Below are 19,865 nucleotides of genomic sequence, written 5' to 3'. Positions count from 1 at the left end.
CAGCACATCCTTATGTCAAAGTACATACTGTAAATGTGATAAATAAAACTAACCTTTCATAATGTTAATCTTTAAGTTAGGCTTACAAACAAACAGAAATAGAAGAAGGGATAACTACGATATACTGTAATACTGCAGGACTATAGAGATGTAGAGAAGTTGCTGAGCAGGTAGGGATTACAGAGACAAGAAGGGGCAAGTTGGTGACTGAGGATTTGAAAACTAGAATGAGAATTAAAGGCTGACATGATTAATCACTGCTTCATTTTTATTTTCTCTGAGCAATGACAGGCCCAAATAAAACATAAGCACAAGAGATTCTGCTGATGCTGGAAATCCAGAGCAAGATGCACAAAATACTTGAGGAACTCAGCAAGTCAGGCAGCATCTATGGAGGGGAATAAATGGCCAATGTTTCAAACCGAGATATTTCGTCAAATAAGATATATTTGAAAAGTGGCTGTTGCCTTTTGTAGACGTGCAAAAACTCTACTCAGCTTTACCCAACAGACTGGGCCAGTCTGTTCAAGCCATTCTAACTCCATCACTGCCTGGTATAAATGGGTCAGAAAAAGCTGCAAGGGGTTGCAAACAGCCAGCTCCAGGTCCACGGACATCTTCAAAACGAGATGCCTCAAAAAGGTGAGATCCATCACTAAGGAACTCTATCACCCAAGAAATGCCTGCTTCTCACTGCTACCATCAAGGTCAAGACACAGGAGCCTGAAAACACACACTCAGCGTTTTAGGACCAGCTTCTTCCTCTGCACCATCAGATTTCTGAATGTTCCATGAACCCATGAACACTACCTCATTATTTTTTGCTCTCTTTTTGAATTATTTACTTAAATAAATTTTTAAAATATCCATTTTTATTGCAATTTATAGTATTTTTCTATATTGCACTGTGCTGCTGTCACGAACCAACATATTTCATGACATATTGTATAATGCAGCCAGAACTTGAGGACCTGAGTTATTGAGAAAGGTTAAGTAGATTTGGACTTTATTCGCTGGAGTGTAGGAGAATGAGGGGAGATTCGATAGAAGAATACAAAATAATGAGGGCTATAGATAGGGCAAATGCAAGCAGGCTTTTTCCAGTGAGGTAGAGTGAGACTAGAACGAGGTTAAGTGTGAAAGGTTAAATACTTAAGGGGAAAATGAAGAGGACCTCACAGAGGGTCACAAGAGTGTAGAACGAACTACCAGTAGATGTGGTGGATCTAGGTTAAATTTCAACATTCCAGAGAAATTTGGATACATGGATGGAAGGGGTGTAGAGGGCAATGGTCCGGGTGCAGGTCGATAGGACGAGGCAGAATAATGGCTCAGCATGGACTAGATGGGCCAAAGGGCCTGTTTCTCTGCTGAAGTGCTCTAAGACTCTATATGTCAGTGGTTCTGATTCAGATTCATTGATGAACTGTCGCCGATATCACTGCAGCTTGGATGTTTAAAAGTTGGAGTACGCTGCCGTAACGGTCCAATCACAATGCTCCCTTTAAAATGGGAGCTCAAAATGTTAACACATTCATTTGAAGCTATGATTTGATGCTGTCTGCCTCTTAGCTCTATCCATTTCATCTGCGGAAAATTACTTTATAATGCATTACAATTCAGGCGCTGCCTTCTGCGGTGACATTCCTTCAGTGATGCTCCAGATTAATGCTGAGCCGATGCTGTGTTATTGAATACAGTGTGGGACGAAGGTCAGGCTAATTTACACAGTAACAACAAGATTTGAATTCCACATGCAGCACACCTAGAGCGGCTGCTGTGAGTTAGACACCAGCCAACCACCTCATTAACTTCTGCCAAATAGACAGACGCAGCATGAGTGGCTCTCTGCAGAGAATGGGACCTTAGGAACTACATTATAGGAAATCCAGCAGTCCGTGTAGCTCTCAATGACCCAGAAGGTAAATAGAGAGCGTGACACCACGTGGATCATCAAGGAAACTCTTTCATGTGTAGCAAATGGTGTCTCTGGCGACCATGCAACCCACTCCCCAAAGAAGGATCTTTCCTCTTCCAGACACGAAGGAGACAGCAAAAGGTTGGCAGGCGAGTGTAATGCCTTAGAGTGCAGAAGATTGAAGGGTGTATAAAATCATGAGGGGCATAGGTAGGGTTAGGCTACACACCTTTTTTCCCCAAATTTTCCAAGTTCAAAGTTTAAAGTAGTTTTATAAATCAAAATACATACAGTATATGACAATATATACTACCCTGAGATCAGAATCATTCAGGTTTAATATCACTGGCATATGTCATGAAATTTGTTGTCTTTGTGGCAGCAGTACATAGTAACAGAAAAACTGTGAACTACAGTAAGTGTATATATTAAGTAGTAACTAAGTAGTGCAAAATAATATTCAAAAAAAGTGAGTTAGTGTTCATGGGTTCAATGTCTATTCAGAATCTGATGGCAGAGGGGAAGAAGCTGTTCCTGAATCGCTGAGTGTGTGCCTTCAGGCTCCTGTACCTCCTACCTGATGGTAGCAATGAGAAGAGGGCATGTCCTGGGTGATGGGGGTCCTTAATGAAGAACTCCGCCTTTTTGAGACATTGTTCTTTGAAGATGTCCTGGATGCTGGGGAAGCTAGTGCCCATGACGGAGTTAATTTGAGTTTACTAGTCTTTGCAGCTTATTTCAATCCTGTGCAGTAGCTCCACCCTCCCCCATACCAGATGGTGATGCAGCCATTTAGAATGCTCTCCACAGTACAACTGTACACCTGTACCCATTTTCTTGCGGGCATTCACAGTAGATACACAGCAACCTGAGGGCAGAGATGTAAGTTGAGAGGGGGAAAACTTAAAAGGGTCCTGAGGGGCAACTTCTTCTCATAGAGATTGGTCCACGTAGGGAATGAGGTATAAGAAAATGTAGTGGGGCAAGGTAAAATAATGACATACAATATAAAACACATTTGGACAGGTTCAAAGTTTGATAGTAAATTTACTACCAAACTACATATATATCACCATATACAACCCCGAGCTTCATTTTCTTGTGGGCATACTCTATAAATACATAATAGGACACTAACCATACCAGAATCAATGAAAGACCACTTGGGCATTCAACCGGAGTGCATGGATAGGAAAAATTCGCAGAGATTTGGGCTAAAAGATGCAGCCAAAGGGTCCATCTGTATCTTGGTCAGCATGGATGAGATGGGTAGAACGGACAGTTTTTCATACTGTATTGTTTTATGATTTTGGGTGGCGTGGTCAAGATAGTTCTCTAAAAAGGAGGTGTAAGGCACTCCTTCCCTCCACTAGCCTGCAGGCCACCCTTGGGCAAGGTGTAGCACCTGCTTAGCCCCCTGATCAGGGTCATGTGAAGCCATGGGAGCAGGTGGTAGACAGTCGTATGAGCAGCTGGTGCACATCAGAAGTCCTGGTTATGTGACTACTGATACCAGGCAGACAATCTCTGAAGAGTATTGATAGTGACTGGGGTCACCCGTCTTGTAAAGACACTGTCCAGAAGAAGGCAATGGCAAACCACTTCTGTAGAAAAATTTGCCAAGAACAATCACGGTCAAGACCATGACATCATATGACACTGCACATAATGATGATCATGATTTATGTGTTAACTACTCTCGACTCTGTAGAGGAACTGTGAGTGGACCATTTATAAAATTAACCACCTGGGCTTCTTAATAGCACTCATTATTAGAAGGGTCAGGGGAGAAGACACAGGGAGAACTTTCCTAGTTCCCCTCCCGGTCACACATAACATTAACAATTATATCACTGTTTCTTCAGTGACACTGGGCCGAAATCCCAGAACTCCTCCCCAGGCGCTCTCATTATAGGAAGGACATGGGAGCTTCAGGGAGGCCACATTGGAGATTTACCAGAATGCTGCCTGAATTAGAGAGCGTGTTTTGTCATGATAGGCTGGAGTGAGCTTGGGCTTTTCTCTTTAGAGTGAAGGAGGATGAGAGGAGACTTGATAGAGGTGTAGAAGACAATAAGAGGTATAGATCGAGTGGACAGCCTGAGACTTTTTCCCAGGATGGGAAGGGCTAATACGAGGGGGCATAATTTTAAGGTGGTTGGAAGAAAATATAAGGGTATGTCAGAGGTGATGTTTCACACAGGGAGTGGTGGGTCCATGGAAACCTCTGCTAGGGGTGCTGGTAGAGGCAGATAAGTTTGAGACATTGAAGAAACTCTTAGTTGGACACATGGAAGACAGATAAATCGAAGGTAATGTTGGAGGGAAGAGTTAGATTGATCTTAGAGTATAGATAAAAGGTCAGCTCAAGACAGAGGCCTGAAAAGCTTGTACTGTGTAAAGTTCTATGCTGTCTAGCACTATGCAATTCAAAATGGCAGCACTCCAACAAGGGCCTATTAGGCACGGACAACGGATGTGCTGGCTTGCTGAGATACCCACATCTCTTAAATTCAGATAAATTTCTGTACATGTACATCAAAACATGCAGTGAAACGTGCTGATAGCACGAACAACCAACACAACTTAAAGGTGTGCTGGGGGCAGCCCGCAAATGTTGCCACATGTTCCAATTCATGCAGAGCATAATCACAATGTTCAGCAGAACAACATAAGCAACACCAGCAAAGACAAAACATCAGCAATCAAGTCGCTTTCCTCCCTCCTAGCTCACACAGCCATCTACTCAGATTCAGTCATCCAATCCCAAGAGAGGCTGCCTCTGGGCCCCCAACCTACAACCCCCAGCACAAACTAGTAGACTCACAGACTTCGGGCCTCTGACTTCTGGGCATACCATCAAGCCTACAACTTCCTAACAAGCAGATCATTAGCCGTGGAGGCCTGAGGCCTGGAAATCCCTCACTGTCTTTAAAACCTACTTCTTTAACCCAGGTGCAGGCCACCTGTCCTAATAAACGGGTTGTGGCACATGATGTCCAATTAAAATGTCCTGGGGTATTTTTGTATGCTGTAAGACCCAAAATCAATTCAAAATGTTGCCTATTGACTGTTTTCTGGATGGTCACAGACTGTATAGTCAATAACACTTTAGATCCTCAGCCAAGATATTCAATTTGCTGCCAACTTCGGTTAAAAGCTATTGGCTGTAATTTTCATAACGCTGTGGGTAACAAATCATTTGAACAGAGATGCAACATGACTGAAGGAATAGCAAGCGTTCAAACAAAGCTAACTAGAGGAACAGACACAACTGCTGGAAGAGCTCAGCATGTCAGGCCCCATCTATGCAGGGGCAAAGCAATGAAAGCTTCATCAGGACAGGAAAGGAAGTGGGAAGAAGATGCGGGGGGGAAGGTAAGGAGGTCAAGTCAGAATGTGATAGGTGGAGCCAGGTGGGTGGGGGAGGGCTGAATGAAGCAAGAAGCTTGGAGGTGATAGGTGGAAAAAGTAAAGCATTGGAGAAGAAGGAATCTGATAGGAGAGGAGAGTGGACCATGGAGAAAGAGAAGGAGGAGAGGCACCAGGGGGAGCTGATAGGTAGATGAGGAGAAGAGGTAAGACGCCAGAGTGAGGAACTGAAGAAGATTGGAAGGGAGAGGGGGGAAATTATTGGAAGTTGGAGAAATCAATCATCTGCTCTTTGGTTTTGCAGACATTGAGTGAGAAGCATGAGAAGCAGTTGTTGTGACGCCATTAACCAGGTTTTCATTCTTGGCTAAATACCAACCATACCAATGCTTCAAGAGAAGCTCGTTGCCTGCCGCAGATGAACAAAATGCTAGATGAATGCAGCCAGATGCTTCCATCACTGGGAGCCATTAAATGTTTTCCAGAATTAACCTCAGGACATACCGCAAGGCCCCCTGCTGATAACCTTGATCCTACGTTGTTGAGTACACTGGGCCATCTCCAGCTCACACTCGTTGCTGTACGTGGAGTAATCCGACCCACAGACAGGAGCCACCACCGATGGACAGGCACCTCTCTTGCAGACGCAGGTTCCCTTGTCTGGCTCTCTAGGATCCCTTTCACACATGGCCCCAAATCCACAGAGGACGCCTCGGCACACTGGGGAAAAAGGAGACAAACCTGGTTAAAGACGTTATTCTTGTTTAACAACATAAGACAATGGACACCTGCCAGCTGGTTTTGAGGTCAGCACAGAGGTTAAGGGTCAGGGTACGGTTTAGGGACAAGTAGAGGTCAGGAGTAGTAAATGGAAAGTAAAGAGCAGGAACCAACATTCGGGTCAAGATGGCGCTGAACGGCTATGCCCATCAATGTTGTGGCTCAGATCTAGTCACACTAAAGTCTGAGGTCAAGGACTGAAGACCTTGAGGGGGCCATCACTGGAGGTCTGGCTGTGTGTGCAAGTGGGTGGGAGGGAGGGAGAAAAAGAGATTGTTTTGCTGTTGTTTATCTTGTTTTCAAATTTATTATCGAAGTTTGTATACATTATACACCCTGGAGTTCATTTCCTAACAGGCAGCCATGAAACAAAGAAACCCAAAAGAACCCATATATAAAGAAAACCGTCAACAACCCAATGTGCAGAGGTTCAAAATAAATAATGCTCATAAAGAATAAATAACCCATATAAAAAAAATGAACACACAATGTGTATAGAAAAAAACCCACAAGCAAAGAGCGTTCTGAACTAAAGCCTGCAGGAGTTCAGCGCAGAGCCGAGTTTGGTGGTGGTTGCCACCGCTTGTGTTACTCAGCTGAACGTTGTGGGCCTGCTATGTGGGCGACAATTGTCCATGCTGCTTGTTAACACACACCATGCATTTCACTGCATGTTTCAACATACATGTGATAAATAAATCTGAAGTAGAACACACAAAATACTAGAGGAACTCTTCACGGCCTGAAAGATAAACTGTTTATTTCCTTCCATTGATGCTGCCTGACTTGCAGAGTTTCTCCAGCATTGTGGGTGTGAGTATATATCCGCAGAGTCTCCTGTGTATATGTTTTCTAACGATCCCAGTCTCTGCTCCACTGCACAAATCAGATTGCACTAAAACACAAAATTAGGAGCTCCTCAACTGACTGCCACTGTGCTGGTTCACTGATAACAAAAATGTTATACTGATGAAAAGAAACATGGCTGGCTCAAATACTAAAGGATGTACATTAAAGATTGCAATGGTATTGAGCTCTCTGTCTGCAAGGCCCTAACCTCAAAATAAGAAGTTCTGCCCTCTCCAATATAGATATCTACAGGTACTCTCACTATGAATACTATGCTCTCTGTACACTGTATCACTGACTCTCCAAGGACTAACTTAATTTCCTGCCTCGTCTCTGTGACGTGGTTTAGCTGCCAATACCCACTGCTTTTGGATAGCACTACCGAGATATATCTCTATCAAAGGTGTAAGGCGCTTCTTCCCTCTGCTAGCTTGCAGGCCAACCTTGGGCAAGGTGTAGCAACTGCTTAGCTCCCTGAATCAGCGTCACGTGAAGCCACGAGAGCAGGTGGTGGATGGACGTATGAGCAGCTGGTGCATATCACAAGTCCTGGTTATGCCACCACCGACACCAGGCAGACAGTCTCTGAAGTGATGCTAGCACAGGAGTGTCTGTACATAAAGTGACCGACAGGAAATGATAAAGTCGTGGTAGTTGGGGGTGTGGAGGGGTGGGTTAGTGGGTGAAGGTGTTGATCAGCCTTACTGCTTGGGGGAAGTAACTGTTTTTGAGTCTGGTGGTCCTGGTGTGGATGCTACGTAGCCTCCTCCCTGATGGGAGTGGGACAAACAGTACATGAGCAGGGTACGTGCCAAAAGACATAAAAACAGAATTAAGCCATTTGGCCCATCGAGTCTGTTCCGCCATTCTATCATGGCTGATTCGTTATCCCTCTCAACCCCATTCTTCTGCCTTTGAAATCCAAAACCCTTTCTGACACCATTCCCATTAATCTCTTCTGTACCTTCTCTGTGATAGTCATATTCTCCCTCTCGCCAAACTGAAGATGCCCAGGATTCAGTATGATATTCACACTCTACTTCAGTCTGACATAACTTCTTAGTATTTGTCATTTATGATCTGGTTCTAAAGTTTGGAAACCATCATTTACTTTTGAAAAACTGTTCTAATAAGATGTCTTACCAACTTAAATCTTCGTGTATATAAAAGCGACCATATTTCTCTGTTCTTTAATCCTCTATAAAGTATTACCATTCAGTTACCTCGTTCTTCTGAAGGACATTTACACACTTCAGCACTGAACAGCATTGGCTGAGTGCCTACCTATCTACCAGATATAAACAGAGAGTGCGTTGGCATAGCGATTAAGAGGTAAAATTGCCTCTGAACTAAGATCAGACAAGCAAGTCTGTATACAAAAGGCACGGGGCACACACAAAAGGTTGGTCCACATGCAGCAAGAGTACGGAGATCTGAATTCCATCGTCAATCACAGTAAAATAGAGCAGACATGAGCTGAGTAAGATGAAGGTAGCTTACACAGGGAAAACTGGGGGCATCTGGGGACAGAGAAGGTGGCTTCAACTCACTTAATCAAGTTCAAGATCAGGTTGTATTTCATTGTCATTCAACCAGAGTCGTATACAGCTAAACAGAACATCATTCCACTGGGGTCAAGGCGCAAAACACAGTATATATAGTTAGACACGGCACATATGGCTATGATCCAACTCATACAGTCAGAAAATAATAGCAACTCAAGTCTCCAGGTGGCATAGCCTGAAGATTGACAGGTTGACATAACGTTGGAGGTGCAAGTTTATACATGACAGTATAATGTTACTGACACAATTATAATAAAACAAGCAGTCGTCTAAAAATGTGTGAAACAGCAGCATGAAAAGGTTAAAAGTGACCAGTGCAGGATGTTCCACAAACAGATTTTATTTTACACCAAGTGAAAACGATGGCGGTATGGTACTATAGCCGGTAGCATTAGGCTTTACAGCAGCACTGAAAAACCGGGGTTCAATTCCCACCGCTGTCTGTAAGTAGTTTGTACATTCTGCCCATGACTGCCTGGTTTTCCACAGGTGCTCCAGTTTCCTCCGTGTTCCAAAGGTGCACGGGTCAGGGTCAGGAAATTGTGGGCATGCCTTGTTGGTACCAGAAGTACTGCAACAATGCGGGCTTCCCCCAGCAAAATCCTCGATGCAAACAACACATTTCACTTTGTGTTTTGATGTACATGTGACAAATAAAGCTAATCTTGAAATTGATGAATAATGAAAGGAACACAAAGGCTTAGGTTTAAATTTATAATTCTACTGAATCCTGTCACATTGATTAATCATCTATTGTAGAATTTCTACCCTTTCTGTTGTTCTTTCCCCATTCAATGTCAGAAAACGTAGAGGAGGCCTGACCCAAACACAGAGCAGTGGAGCTGATTTAGTGGTGAGTGATAACTTTAATAATAAACTGCTAAATAACAAGCCATGAGGGGGCCACAAAACAAGAGAGAACAGACACTTAACACAAGTCAACGAGGTAACTGAAAGCCAGGAGTAACTGGTTGAGGCTGGCTGGTTCGTATGAGTGAAGAAGGATTCCGAGGGTTTAAATAGGCTGCAGGTGATAAGTTGGAAATGAGTGGCAGGTGACTCCTATTAGCTGGGTGGAGACTGGGACGTACCTGTCTGTGCACACATGACATTCTATAGCTTTGTCTCTTATTCCGTGACTTGCCTCCACTTCATTTGGATGAAATAAAGCTTCACATTATCGTTATTAACAAGCCTGCCTGTAACAACTTTGCAATAATGTTCATTACTTTTTGGATAGGCTCATCCTTCCAGCTGACAGCTCTGCTCTCTAATCTGATTGCCGGCTGTAACAACTTTTAATTTCTCAGAGTTTCACTCGACAACTAAAGCCCAATTACTCAGTTGTGACAAATTTGTAATTTTAATACATGCAAAGAAAGAATTAATTCCACTGTGGACGGTCCCAAGCTTGGCTGTAAAAGGAGGAGGGTTGGGCATGGGGTTAGCAACCCCATCTCATAAAAACCCAGAGCTACAGAAATGCCAAAAGAAGCTCCAAAGAACTCATCCCCTGGAATCAGAATTAGAATCAGGTTTAATATCACTGGAATACATTGTGAAACTTGTTGTACATAATAAAAAACTATAAATTACAGTAAGAAGTATGTACATTAAGAAGGTTAAAATTAGTACCGCAAAAAAGAGAAAAAAAAGTAGTGAGGTAGTATCCATGGGTTCAAAGTCCGTTCAGAAACATGATGAGGGGGAAGAAGCTATTCCTGAATCATTCAATGTGTGTCTTCAGGTTCCTCTACCTCCTCCCTGATGGTAGTGATAAGTTGAGGGTGAGGGGGGCCCTTAATAATGGATACCAGCTTTTTGAGGCATCACTCCTTGAAAACATTCTGGATGGTGAGGAGGCAAGTACCCTTGTTGGAGCTGATCTTCACTTATAAGATGTATAGGTGGCTGACACCAGGGCTTGAAAGCTAGTCCAAGATACAGGTCCCTGTGAGCTGCATTTGGCCGCCTATACCCCAGTAAGGGAAAAGGACTTAAGACGATGAAGAAGAAAGAGTGAACTGGAAATAAATAGTTTAATAAAAAGGATAAACCTTAGCCATAATTATTTTTTCCCATTTACATTAATTGAATGTGTTATGGGCCCAAATAACCAAGGTAGGTAACTTGAGTTAAGTTAGAAAGTAGTTGTGATTTAGTGAATGTAGAATTGATTTGGAAGATATGTAATAAAAAAAAAGTTCTCAAAATACTCAGTGAGTCAGGCAGTATCTGTTAAAAAAGATGCTTCCAACCAAACAGGCAGAAGTCACATTGGAGAGAAGTTGTATAAGATGATGGCAAAGCCTTTGGAGAACTGTGTGCAGTTCTGGTCTCCTACCTACAGCAAAGATATCAGAAGGATTGAAAGGGTGGAGAGAAAGTTTACAAGGATGTGGCCAAGGCTTAAGGACTGGAGGTATAGGGAAAGGTGTTATACGTTAGGACTTTATTCCCTGGAGCATAGGAGAATGAGGGGAAATATAATGGAGGAACACAAAATTTTGTGGGGTATAGATAGGGTAAATACAAGCAGGTCTTTTCAATTTAGCGACAGAGCTAGAAGAGCTTAGCAGGTGAGACAGCTTCTATAGAAATGAATAAACGGTTGACGTTTCGGGCCGAGGCCCATCTTCAGGACTGAAAAGTAAGGGGGAAGATGCCAGAATAAATAGGTGGGGGAAGGAGGAGGAGGATAACTGGAAGGTGATAGAAGGTGGGACACATTTCCCAGATGAGTGGGAAAGGTAAAGGGCTGGAGATGAAGGAATCTGATAGGAGAGGAGAGTGGACCATAGGAGAAACAGAGGTGGAGGGGCACTGAGGGAGGAGATAGACAGGTGAGAAGAAGAGATAACAGTGGGGAAATAAGAATAGGGGTGGGGAAAATAAGAATAGTGAAGGGGAAGGGAAAAAGTACTGAAAGGAGAAAACAATGTTCATGCCATCAGGTTGGCGGTTACCTGGACGAAATATGAGGTGTTGCTCATATGAGCAAAACAATCAAAAACCCAGAGATGATGGAAGTCCAAAACAAAACAAAAATTGCTGGAAAGGCTCAGAAGGTCAGGTGATATCTGAGAGGAGAGAAATACAAGGAACTTTTCAGGTCGAAGTCTCTTTGAAGGAACTGCGTACAATTTAATATTCTGATGTCGTTAGCTGGCTACACGTTCGAGAACTGAGGTCGTGTTTCAGGACACACTTAATCTATTCAAGGTTGAAATGAAGATGATTTTAGAGTCATGGAGTACTTCAGTACACACCGACCATCAGGTACCCAGAGACACTAACCTCATTTTATCTATCTATCTATCTATTAGTCTGCCTGTTAGTCTCGCTATCCATTTCGAGAAGCTGGAGATTGGGGTTGAGAGGAATAATGAATCAACCATGATAGAATGCCAGTGAGACTCGAGCGGCTGAATGGCCTAATTCTGCTCCTATTTCTTATGGTCTTATTATATTCAAAGTGGAGATTGGCAGTTTCTTAATTAGTAAGGGTGTCAAAGCTTACGGGACGAAGGCAGGATAACGTGGTTCAATGGATAATAGATCAGCCATGAAGGAATGGTAGAGCAGCTTTAATGGGCTGAATGGCCTAATTCTGCTGAGAATGAGAATCACAGTGGGGAAGAGGGGAAGGGAGAGGGGAGGGTGAGGGAAGCACCAGAGGGACATTCTGTAATAATCAATAAACCAATTGCTTGGAATCAAATGACTGAGCCTGGTGTGTCAGGGCTGGGTGTGCTGGACTTGCACCAACCCTACCCACACCACTGCCACTCCTTCTCCGCCACCTGGCCACACCACTCCTGCGGCACTCCACCCTCGCCATTCCCAACATCCTTTACTCCCACCAGATTCACAAACACACTCTCCGCTCCTCATTGATTAATACAGTCCAGTGCAAAAGCCTTAGGCACCGTGACTACATTTACTGTATGTGCCTAAGACTTTTGCACAGGACTGTACATATTTATTCAGAGATACAGCATAGTGACAGATCCTTTCAGCCCAACGAGCCCGCACTGCCCAATTACATCCACGTGACCAATTAACCTACTAACCCATCTTTGGAATGTGGGAGAAAACTGGAGCACCCGGAGGAAACCTGCACAGTGACATTCAAACTCCTTTAGAGAAAGCCGCGGAATTGAACCTGGATCGCTGGTGCTGTTACAGTATTCTGCTGACCCCTACACTACCTTGCTGCCATAGATTTCTATTAATTTTGTACAGATTCCACACTCCACACTCAGGGGTAATGTAAATTGGCAAATTGGTTTATCATTGTCAGGTGTACAGTGGTGTACAGTGAAAAACTTTGTTTTGCATCCCATACGTACAAGCCAAATTATTGGGTATATTTACAGTGGAGGTTGATAGATTCTTGATTAGATGGGATGTCAGCAGTTACAGGAAGGTTGGAGAATTGGGTTTAGATGGAATAATAAAGTAGCCATGATTAAGTGTTGGATCAGACTTGATGGTCTAATTTGTCTCCTATGTCCTAAGATCCTCACTGGATCAGGGTACCTGACCTAGGAGGCTTCTGCCAGAGGTTGCACTGGTATGTGCATTGAGTGCCAGCAAAGATGATGCTACAAGCTTTCATCAAGAGTTAGAAGAGGTTTAACTTCAGTGGTTGAAGTGATCTGTATTTTCTCTTCAAAAGACAGTGCAAAGTGAGGTGCGTTCAAGGCCAACGGGTCAGCGTCAACCGAGATGGATTATAATTGGTGTCTGCCAGTTATCACTCCATTACCTCCCAGTCTCTGGAATAAATACCACCATTTTCTCCTTTAACCTTAGTTATTTCTTAACGATTAAGTGGATCTGTCAGAAATGGAATGTTTAATAGTCAATTGGTTTCACCTTATTCACATACTTTAAATTCGATGCAGCCAGCCATGCCTGACAGTAACAATTCAACCATTCCTCAGGAAGAAATTTGCAACATTATCTTTCTTTTTATATTCTTAAAAGAATTGCTAACTTTAATTTCTCTTCTTGGCTGTTCGAGTGCAGCCTGGTGCCTGTGCAGCCTGGTGCCTGGTGCCTGGTGCCTGTGCTGTCATTTGGAATATCATTCCGCTAAGAAGGACATTCCAGCCACTCCCATCCAGCCTGCAATTCCCCGCAAACATGGGAACACCAGAAAATAGGAGCAGGAATATGCTGCTCAGCCCCTCCTCATTGCTACCATCAGGGAGGAGATATGGAAGCCTGAAGGCTCATATTCAACATTTCAGGAATGGACAATACACCCCTCATTACTTTCTTTTCTCCTTTTTGCACTATTTATTTAACTTTTTAAATATATGCAGTATATATACTTAATGTAATTCACTGTTTTTATTATTACGTATTGCAAAGTACTGTTGTCACAAACAACAAATTTCATAGCATATGGCAGTGAAATTAAACCTGATTCTGATATCATCAATTAAATATTGATTGTTTACTCTTTTCCATAGATGCTGCCTGACCTGCTGAGTTCCTCCAGCATTTTGTGTGTGTTGTTATGGATTTCCAGCATCTGCAGATTTTATCATCTCATCTACTAATTTATCAATCAATCTATCTGTCTGTCCATCTGCCTAGCTATCTATCATCTACTATCCACTTATCAAAACACTAGAGGTTCTGCAGATGCTGGTCCTCCTTCCACTCCTCCCACTTCCTTATTCTGGCTTCTTCCACCTTCCTTTCTTGATCTGATGAAGTGTGTCGGCATGAAATGTAGACGGTTTCTTCATTTCCATAGACACTGCCTGACCTGCCGAGTTCCTCCAGCATTTTGTGTGTCTATCTGTAGTATCTTTCACTTATTTGTTTAGAGAAACAGCATGATAGCAGGTCCTCTCGGCCCAATGAGTCCACTTCGCCCAATTACACTCATGTGACCAATTAATTGACTAAGCCCCTTCTCAAACCTTCATTCATGGTAATCATGGCTGATCTGGTCCAGACCAAATCTCCACGTACTGTCTAGACTCCTCACTAACATGGTAAAGCCACCAGCATAATCAAAGACCTCACCCACCACAGTCACTTTCTCTTCTTCTCCCCTTCCACCGAGTAGAAGGTATAAAACCTTAAACACACACACCACCAGGCTCAAGGACTGCTTCTATCCTGCTCTTATAAGACCCTTGAATGGGAGGAAACTGGAGCACTTGGAGGAAACCCACATGGTCATGGGGAGAACGTACGCACTCCATACAGGGAAAGGCGGGAATCGAACTGGGGTTGCCGGCACTGTAATAGTGTTGTTCTGACCACTATGCTACCCTGTTGCTTACAGTGCACTAAGAAAGAAGAAGGTAAAACAATAACAATGCGGAATAAAGTGTTAAACTACAGGGAATACAATAAAGTTCAAGACCATAATGAGATAAAGAGTCCATCTTATTGAACTAGAGAACCATTCAATAGTCTGATAACAACAGGGTAGATGCGGTCCTTGAGCCTGGTGGAACGTGATTTGTATCTTCTGCTCGATAGCAAAGGGGATGTGGTCTTTGATTATGCTGGCCGTTTTACTGAGGCAGCTCTAAGTGTAGACAGACTGTATTTGTTGCCAGTTTCACAAGTTGGGAATATCAGAATTTCTTATTAATGTCTCTCTCATCCCTGCAGAAAGAGATATTAGTTGACCAGTCCTGATGAAGGGTCTCGGCCTGAAACATCGATTCTTTCTTCCTCTCCATAAAAGCAGAGTTCAGCAGCCTTTTGTGTGTGTTGCTCTGGATCTCAGCAGAATCTCTTCCGTTCATTAGTTCACCTTGAGTAGGTTGGGTTTAAACTCATGACTGCCTTACATAGTAACAGCAGTTAGCATGATACCGTTACTGGTCAGAGCATCGGAGATTTCAGAGTTCAATTCCAGCTTCCTCTGTAAGAACGCTTATATGTTTCTCCCATGTGAGCATGGGTTTCCTCTGGGTGCTCCTGTTTTCTCCCACAGTACAAAAATGTTCCGGTTAGTAGGTGAATTGGTCATTGTAAATTGTCCTGTGATTAGACTAGGGTTAAATAGGTGGGTTGCTGAGCTGTGGAGCTTGTTGGTGCCTGTTCTGGTCTGTATCTCTAAATCAATAAAAAATATAAAACATCAGGGCAGCTCTGCACCATCCATTGAGTGGACTTAAATCTGAACCGATCTTCTTGAATTAAAATAGCAAAGAAGAGACTTGTTGATTGTGTAATCAAGTTTTAGGCATGCTTACACTTGACTGCATATTTCTCCACTGTCGATCAACTTGTCACATGTGATTTGAAGTTATCTCCGAGGAAACAGTCACGAGGAAGCTCGTCCATACTTTATTGATAACTGTTGGAGTTTGTTACCGTGTGAACCAGGTGTGATTTATCTGAGATGTCACTGTGCTTGCAATGCAGGAATCTTGAGGCAATTATTTTTGTTGGGAGTGTTAGTGCTATTGTGCTTTTTATTAGAACATAGAAAACAGAATACAGCAGAGGAACAGGCCTTTTGGCCCACAACATTGTGCTGACCCAAATGTATCAGTAATCAAATCACCAACTACACCAGTACACCTGCCTGCACAGTGTCCATATCCCTCCATTTTCCTCACATTCATGTGCCTTTTTAAACGTCTCTTAAAAGTTCCTAATGCATCTGCCCTTACCACAACTCCAGGCACCCACCACTCTGTGCAAAAAACTTGCCCCTTGCATCTCGTATGAAATTACCCCCTCTCACCTTAAATTTAAATGTATGTCCTCTGGTATTAGACCTTTGGAAAATGATACTGCCTATCTACTCCATCTATGCCTCTCATAATCTTGTAAACCTCTATCACATCTCCCCTCAGCCTCTGCCGCTCCAAGTTTGTCCAGCCACCAGTTATAGCACATGCCCTCTAATCCAGGTAATGTGCTGGTAAACTTCTGCACCTTCTCCAAAGCCTCAACAATGAGGCAATCAAAACTATACGCAACACTCCAGATGTGACCAAACTGGCGTTTTATAAAGCTGCAAGGTAAGTTCCTGACGTTTGAACTCATTGCCTCGACTAATAAAGACAAGCATGCCATATACCTTCTTAACCACTCTATCATCCTGTGGAGCCACTTTCAGGGAGCTATGACCACGGACCCCGGGATTCCTTTTGTATATTTAAGCTGGCTGTTTACAGAATTGTGCACTGTCCTCTTCTCTGTTCTAAATGGATGTCCCTCTACTGAAAACATACTCTCCATAGCCACTCTATCTAGGTTTTACATTCTGTGAGATCAAGGCTGGCTTACAAATACCCATATTTGTCCTTTGTCTCTTCATGGCCACTCTCCTTGAGATGTCCGATGAGCCTCTTCCACCGGTATAAATCACAATGTGAAATAATTATCAATTAGCCCTCCATTTCCTTAGCTGCATGAACAATATCCCTGTCATTCAGTGGTCAACATGGCTCTTGGCCTCCTTATTTTTCCCAATGTGGTTATATTATTTTTCTGTTAATTTCATTTCTACATAATCTTTAGCAGTATTTATTGCTTGTTTTCTATTATTTATTTCGAGGTACAGCACCGAACAGGCTCTTCCAGCCCTATGAGCCAGGCCGCCCAGCAACCCACAGGCCTGATCACAGGACAATTTACAATGACAAATTAGCTACTAACCAGTACATCTTTGGACCGTAGAGGAAACCGGGGCGCCCAGAGAAAACCCATGGGGAGAATGTACAAATGGCTTATATCCAAACTCGGAAGTCCACCGGCTGTAATGGTGTCACACCGACCACTACACTACTGTTACCTTTTCAAATTCCTATTGCATTACCAGCATTAATACTCACTTTTCTCTTCATCTATATCTTTTCTCGTGGGGTATAAATTGCTTTCTTTATCACAATAAGTTGTACTTTGAATACCTCCTACCAATTGCCTTCAATTTAATGCATTGCTTAGTTTACTCTGAACCGTTTCTCTCTCATCAAATTGTTATCAATCCTCCCCAAGTGCAGAATCTTAATCACTGTTTTGTGTTGAAGTCGTCGTATCATGATTGCCATTTGATAAGTCTTACCATACTGTAAAGCTGCAAACTAAATCCAGTCATCATCAAGTCTAATGTGATCTATTGTTGGCAGGGACTAAACAATATTGAAAGATATTTTGATTACACTGAGGTAATTTACTATTTCTCTGCCTGATAGAGCCTTCTTATCAAATCCTGAATTAAGATGTTGTCTTTATTATATACTGGTCAAATTTCTGCAGTTAAATTTTCTACTAATCCGCAACTGTTACGAAGAGCCTGCAGTGTTTTAGATTCTGGTATAATTCCACCAGAGTTTAAGAACTTCTCTACTTAAGAAGTTGGAGACTTGTACATCAGTTTCCTGGGGCCTGGGTTTGGAGACCTGCCCGTGTAGGTATGCAGATTGGTAGTTGGGAGGGAGGAAAGGGGCTTGTTTCATTTTATTGCTTGTTGTGTTCAGTTCTGATATGTCCTGCCAGCCCTACGGCCACCTGCAGACCCACCAATGGACAACCCCTACGGTCACCTGAGGACCCACCAATAGACAATCCCTACGGTCACCTGAGGACCCACCAATAGACAATCCCTACAGTCACCTGAGGACCCACCAACAGACAATCACTACAGTCACCTGAGGACCCACCAATGGACAACCCCTACGGTCACCTGAGGACCCACCAATAGACAATCCCTACGGTCACCTGAGGACCCACCAATAGACAATCCCTACAGTCACCTGAGGACCCACCAATAGACAACCCCTACAGTCACCTGAGGACCCACCAATAGACAATCCCTACGGTCACCTGAGGACCCACCAATAGACAATCCCTACAGACACCTGAGAACCACCAATAGACAAACCCTACGGCCACCTGGGGACCCACCAATGGACAACTTCTACGGTCACCTGAGGACCCACCAATAGACAAACCCTTAGGAGAAGATCATACTCGACTTCAGTGATCATACTACTAACACAAAAAACGTGTTTCATCGTATGTTTCAATGTAGTGATAGATGTTTCTTATATTCACTGTAAATGCCCACAAGAAAATTAATCTCAGGGCTGCATATGGTGAGACACAGTATATAGACTTTGACAATACATTTACTTTGAATTTTGAATAAATGAATCTGAAACTCATTCTGAACTGCATCCAAATAGGATCTCCCCTGGTATCTAACCTCTTTCTAAGTCATTTTTCATCACAGAAATGCTTTCATTTTTAGCTACAATGACAAGTCCTCATCCTGTAATTTACTATACTTTTTCCAAAACGGTGCAGGCTCGAAGGGCCGAATGGTCTACTTCTGCACCTATTGTCTATTGTCTAAAACATCTTATCAAGATTTAAGATTTATCATGTGTACATCCAAACACACAGTGAAGTGCATTATTTGCATTAACAACCAACAGACCTGAGTATGTGAGGGGGTCAGCATGTAAAACAAACAAATTAGATCTCTCTTACACCATGAAATACAGATTTTGTTTTTACCTTGAAAATATAGTAGATGGAGTTTTGCATGAGGTCCCTGTGCATCTTTGGCAAATTTGACAGCTGCGTCAGAGCTTGAATGCTATCACCTCTTACAAAGTGAAATCAAATGACATGGGTGATAACAGGGCTCCACTTCCAGATGAGCTCAGTGCCTCCTATGCTCACTTTGACTGTCAAAACATGGAGCAACCATCGCAAACTCCCACAGCCTCTGATGATCCTGTGATATCAGTCTCTAAGGCCAATGTGACTCAGAATCAGGTTTATTATCACCGGCATGTGATGTGAAATTTAACTTAGCAGCAGCAGTTCAATGCCATACATAATGTAGAAGAAGAAAAAATAAATAAACAAATAAATAAATCACAGTATATGTATATTGAATAAATTAAAAATCATGCAAAAACAGAAATACTGTATCTTAAAAAAGTGAGGTAATGTCCAAAGCTTCAATGTCCATCTAGGAATTGGATGGCAGAGGGGAAGAAGCTGTTCCTGAATCGCTGGGTGTGTGCCTTCAGGCTTTTGTACCTCCTACCTGATGGTACCAGTGAGAAAAGAGCATGCCCTGGGTGCTGGAGGTCCTTAATAATGGGCGCTGCCTTTCTGAGACACTGTTCCCTGAAGATGTCCTGAAGAGCCTCCTTCAGGAGGCTGAACCAACAGAGAGCATCTGACCAAAGGTACTACAATAGCTGAGTACTAAAGGTGTGCAGATCAACAGGCTGGAGTATTCACTGAGATCTTTAATCACTCACTTTGGCAGTCAGATACCCACTTATTTAAGCAGACTTCACTCATACTGATGTCTATGAACAATATGGTAACCAGTGTCAATGACTATCTGCCAGAAGCACTTA

General features: G+C 42.9%; 1 protein-coding gene across 2 annotated transcripts in view; it reads right to left on the bottom strand.

The window, feature by feature from the left end:
- agrn (agrin) overlaps nt 1-19,865 on the bottom strand; it is a 549,483-nt gene that overhangs the window by 183,457 nt on the left and 346,161 nt on the right. For both annotated transcript variants that reach the window (XM_059952327.1, XM_059952328.1), the window contains one exon: nt 5,795-6,010. In XM_059952327.1, coding sequence (XP_059808310.1) covers nt 5,795-6,010 — 216 coding nt within the window. The remainder of the gene's footprint in view (nt 1-5,794; nt 6,011-19,865) is intronic.

The sequence above is a fragment of the Hypanus sabinus genome, chromosome 27 (genome assembly GCF_030144855.1).
Source record: "Hypanus sabinus isolate sHypSab1 chromosome 27, sHypSab1.hap1, whole genome shotgun sequence".
Classification (NCBI taxonomy): Eukaryota; Metazoa; Chordata; class Chondrichthyes; order Myliobatiformes; family Dasyatidae; genus Hypanus; species Hypanus sabinus.
The sequence above is the reverse complement of the archived record's forward strand: the minus strand, read 5'-3'. Positions and strand labels throughout refer to the sequence as shown.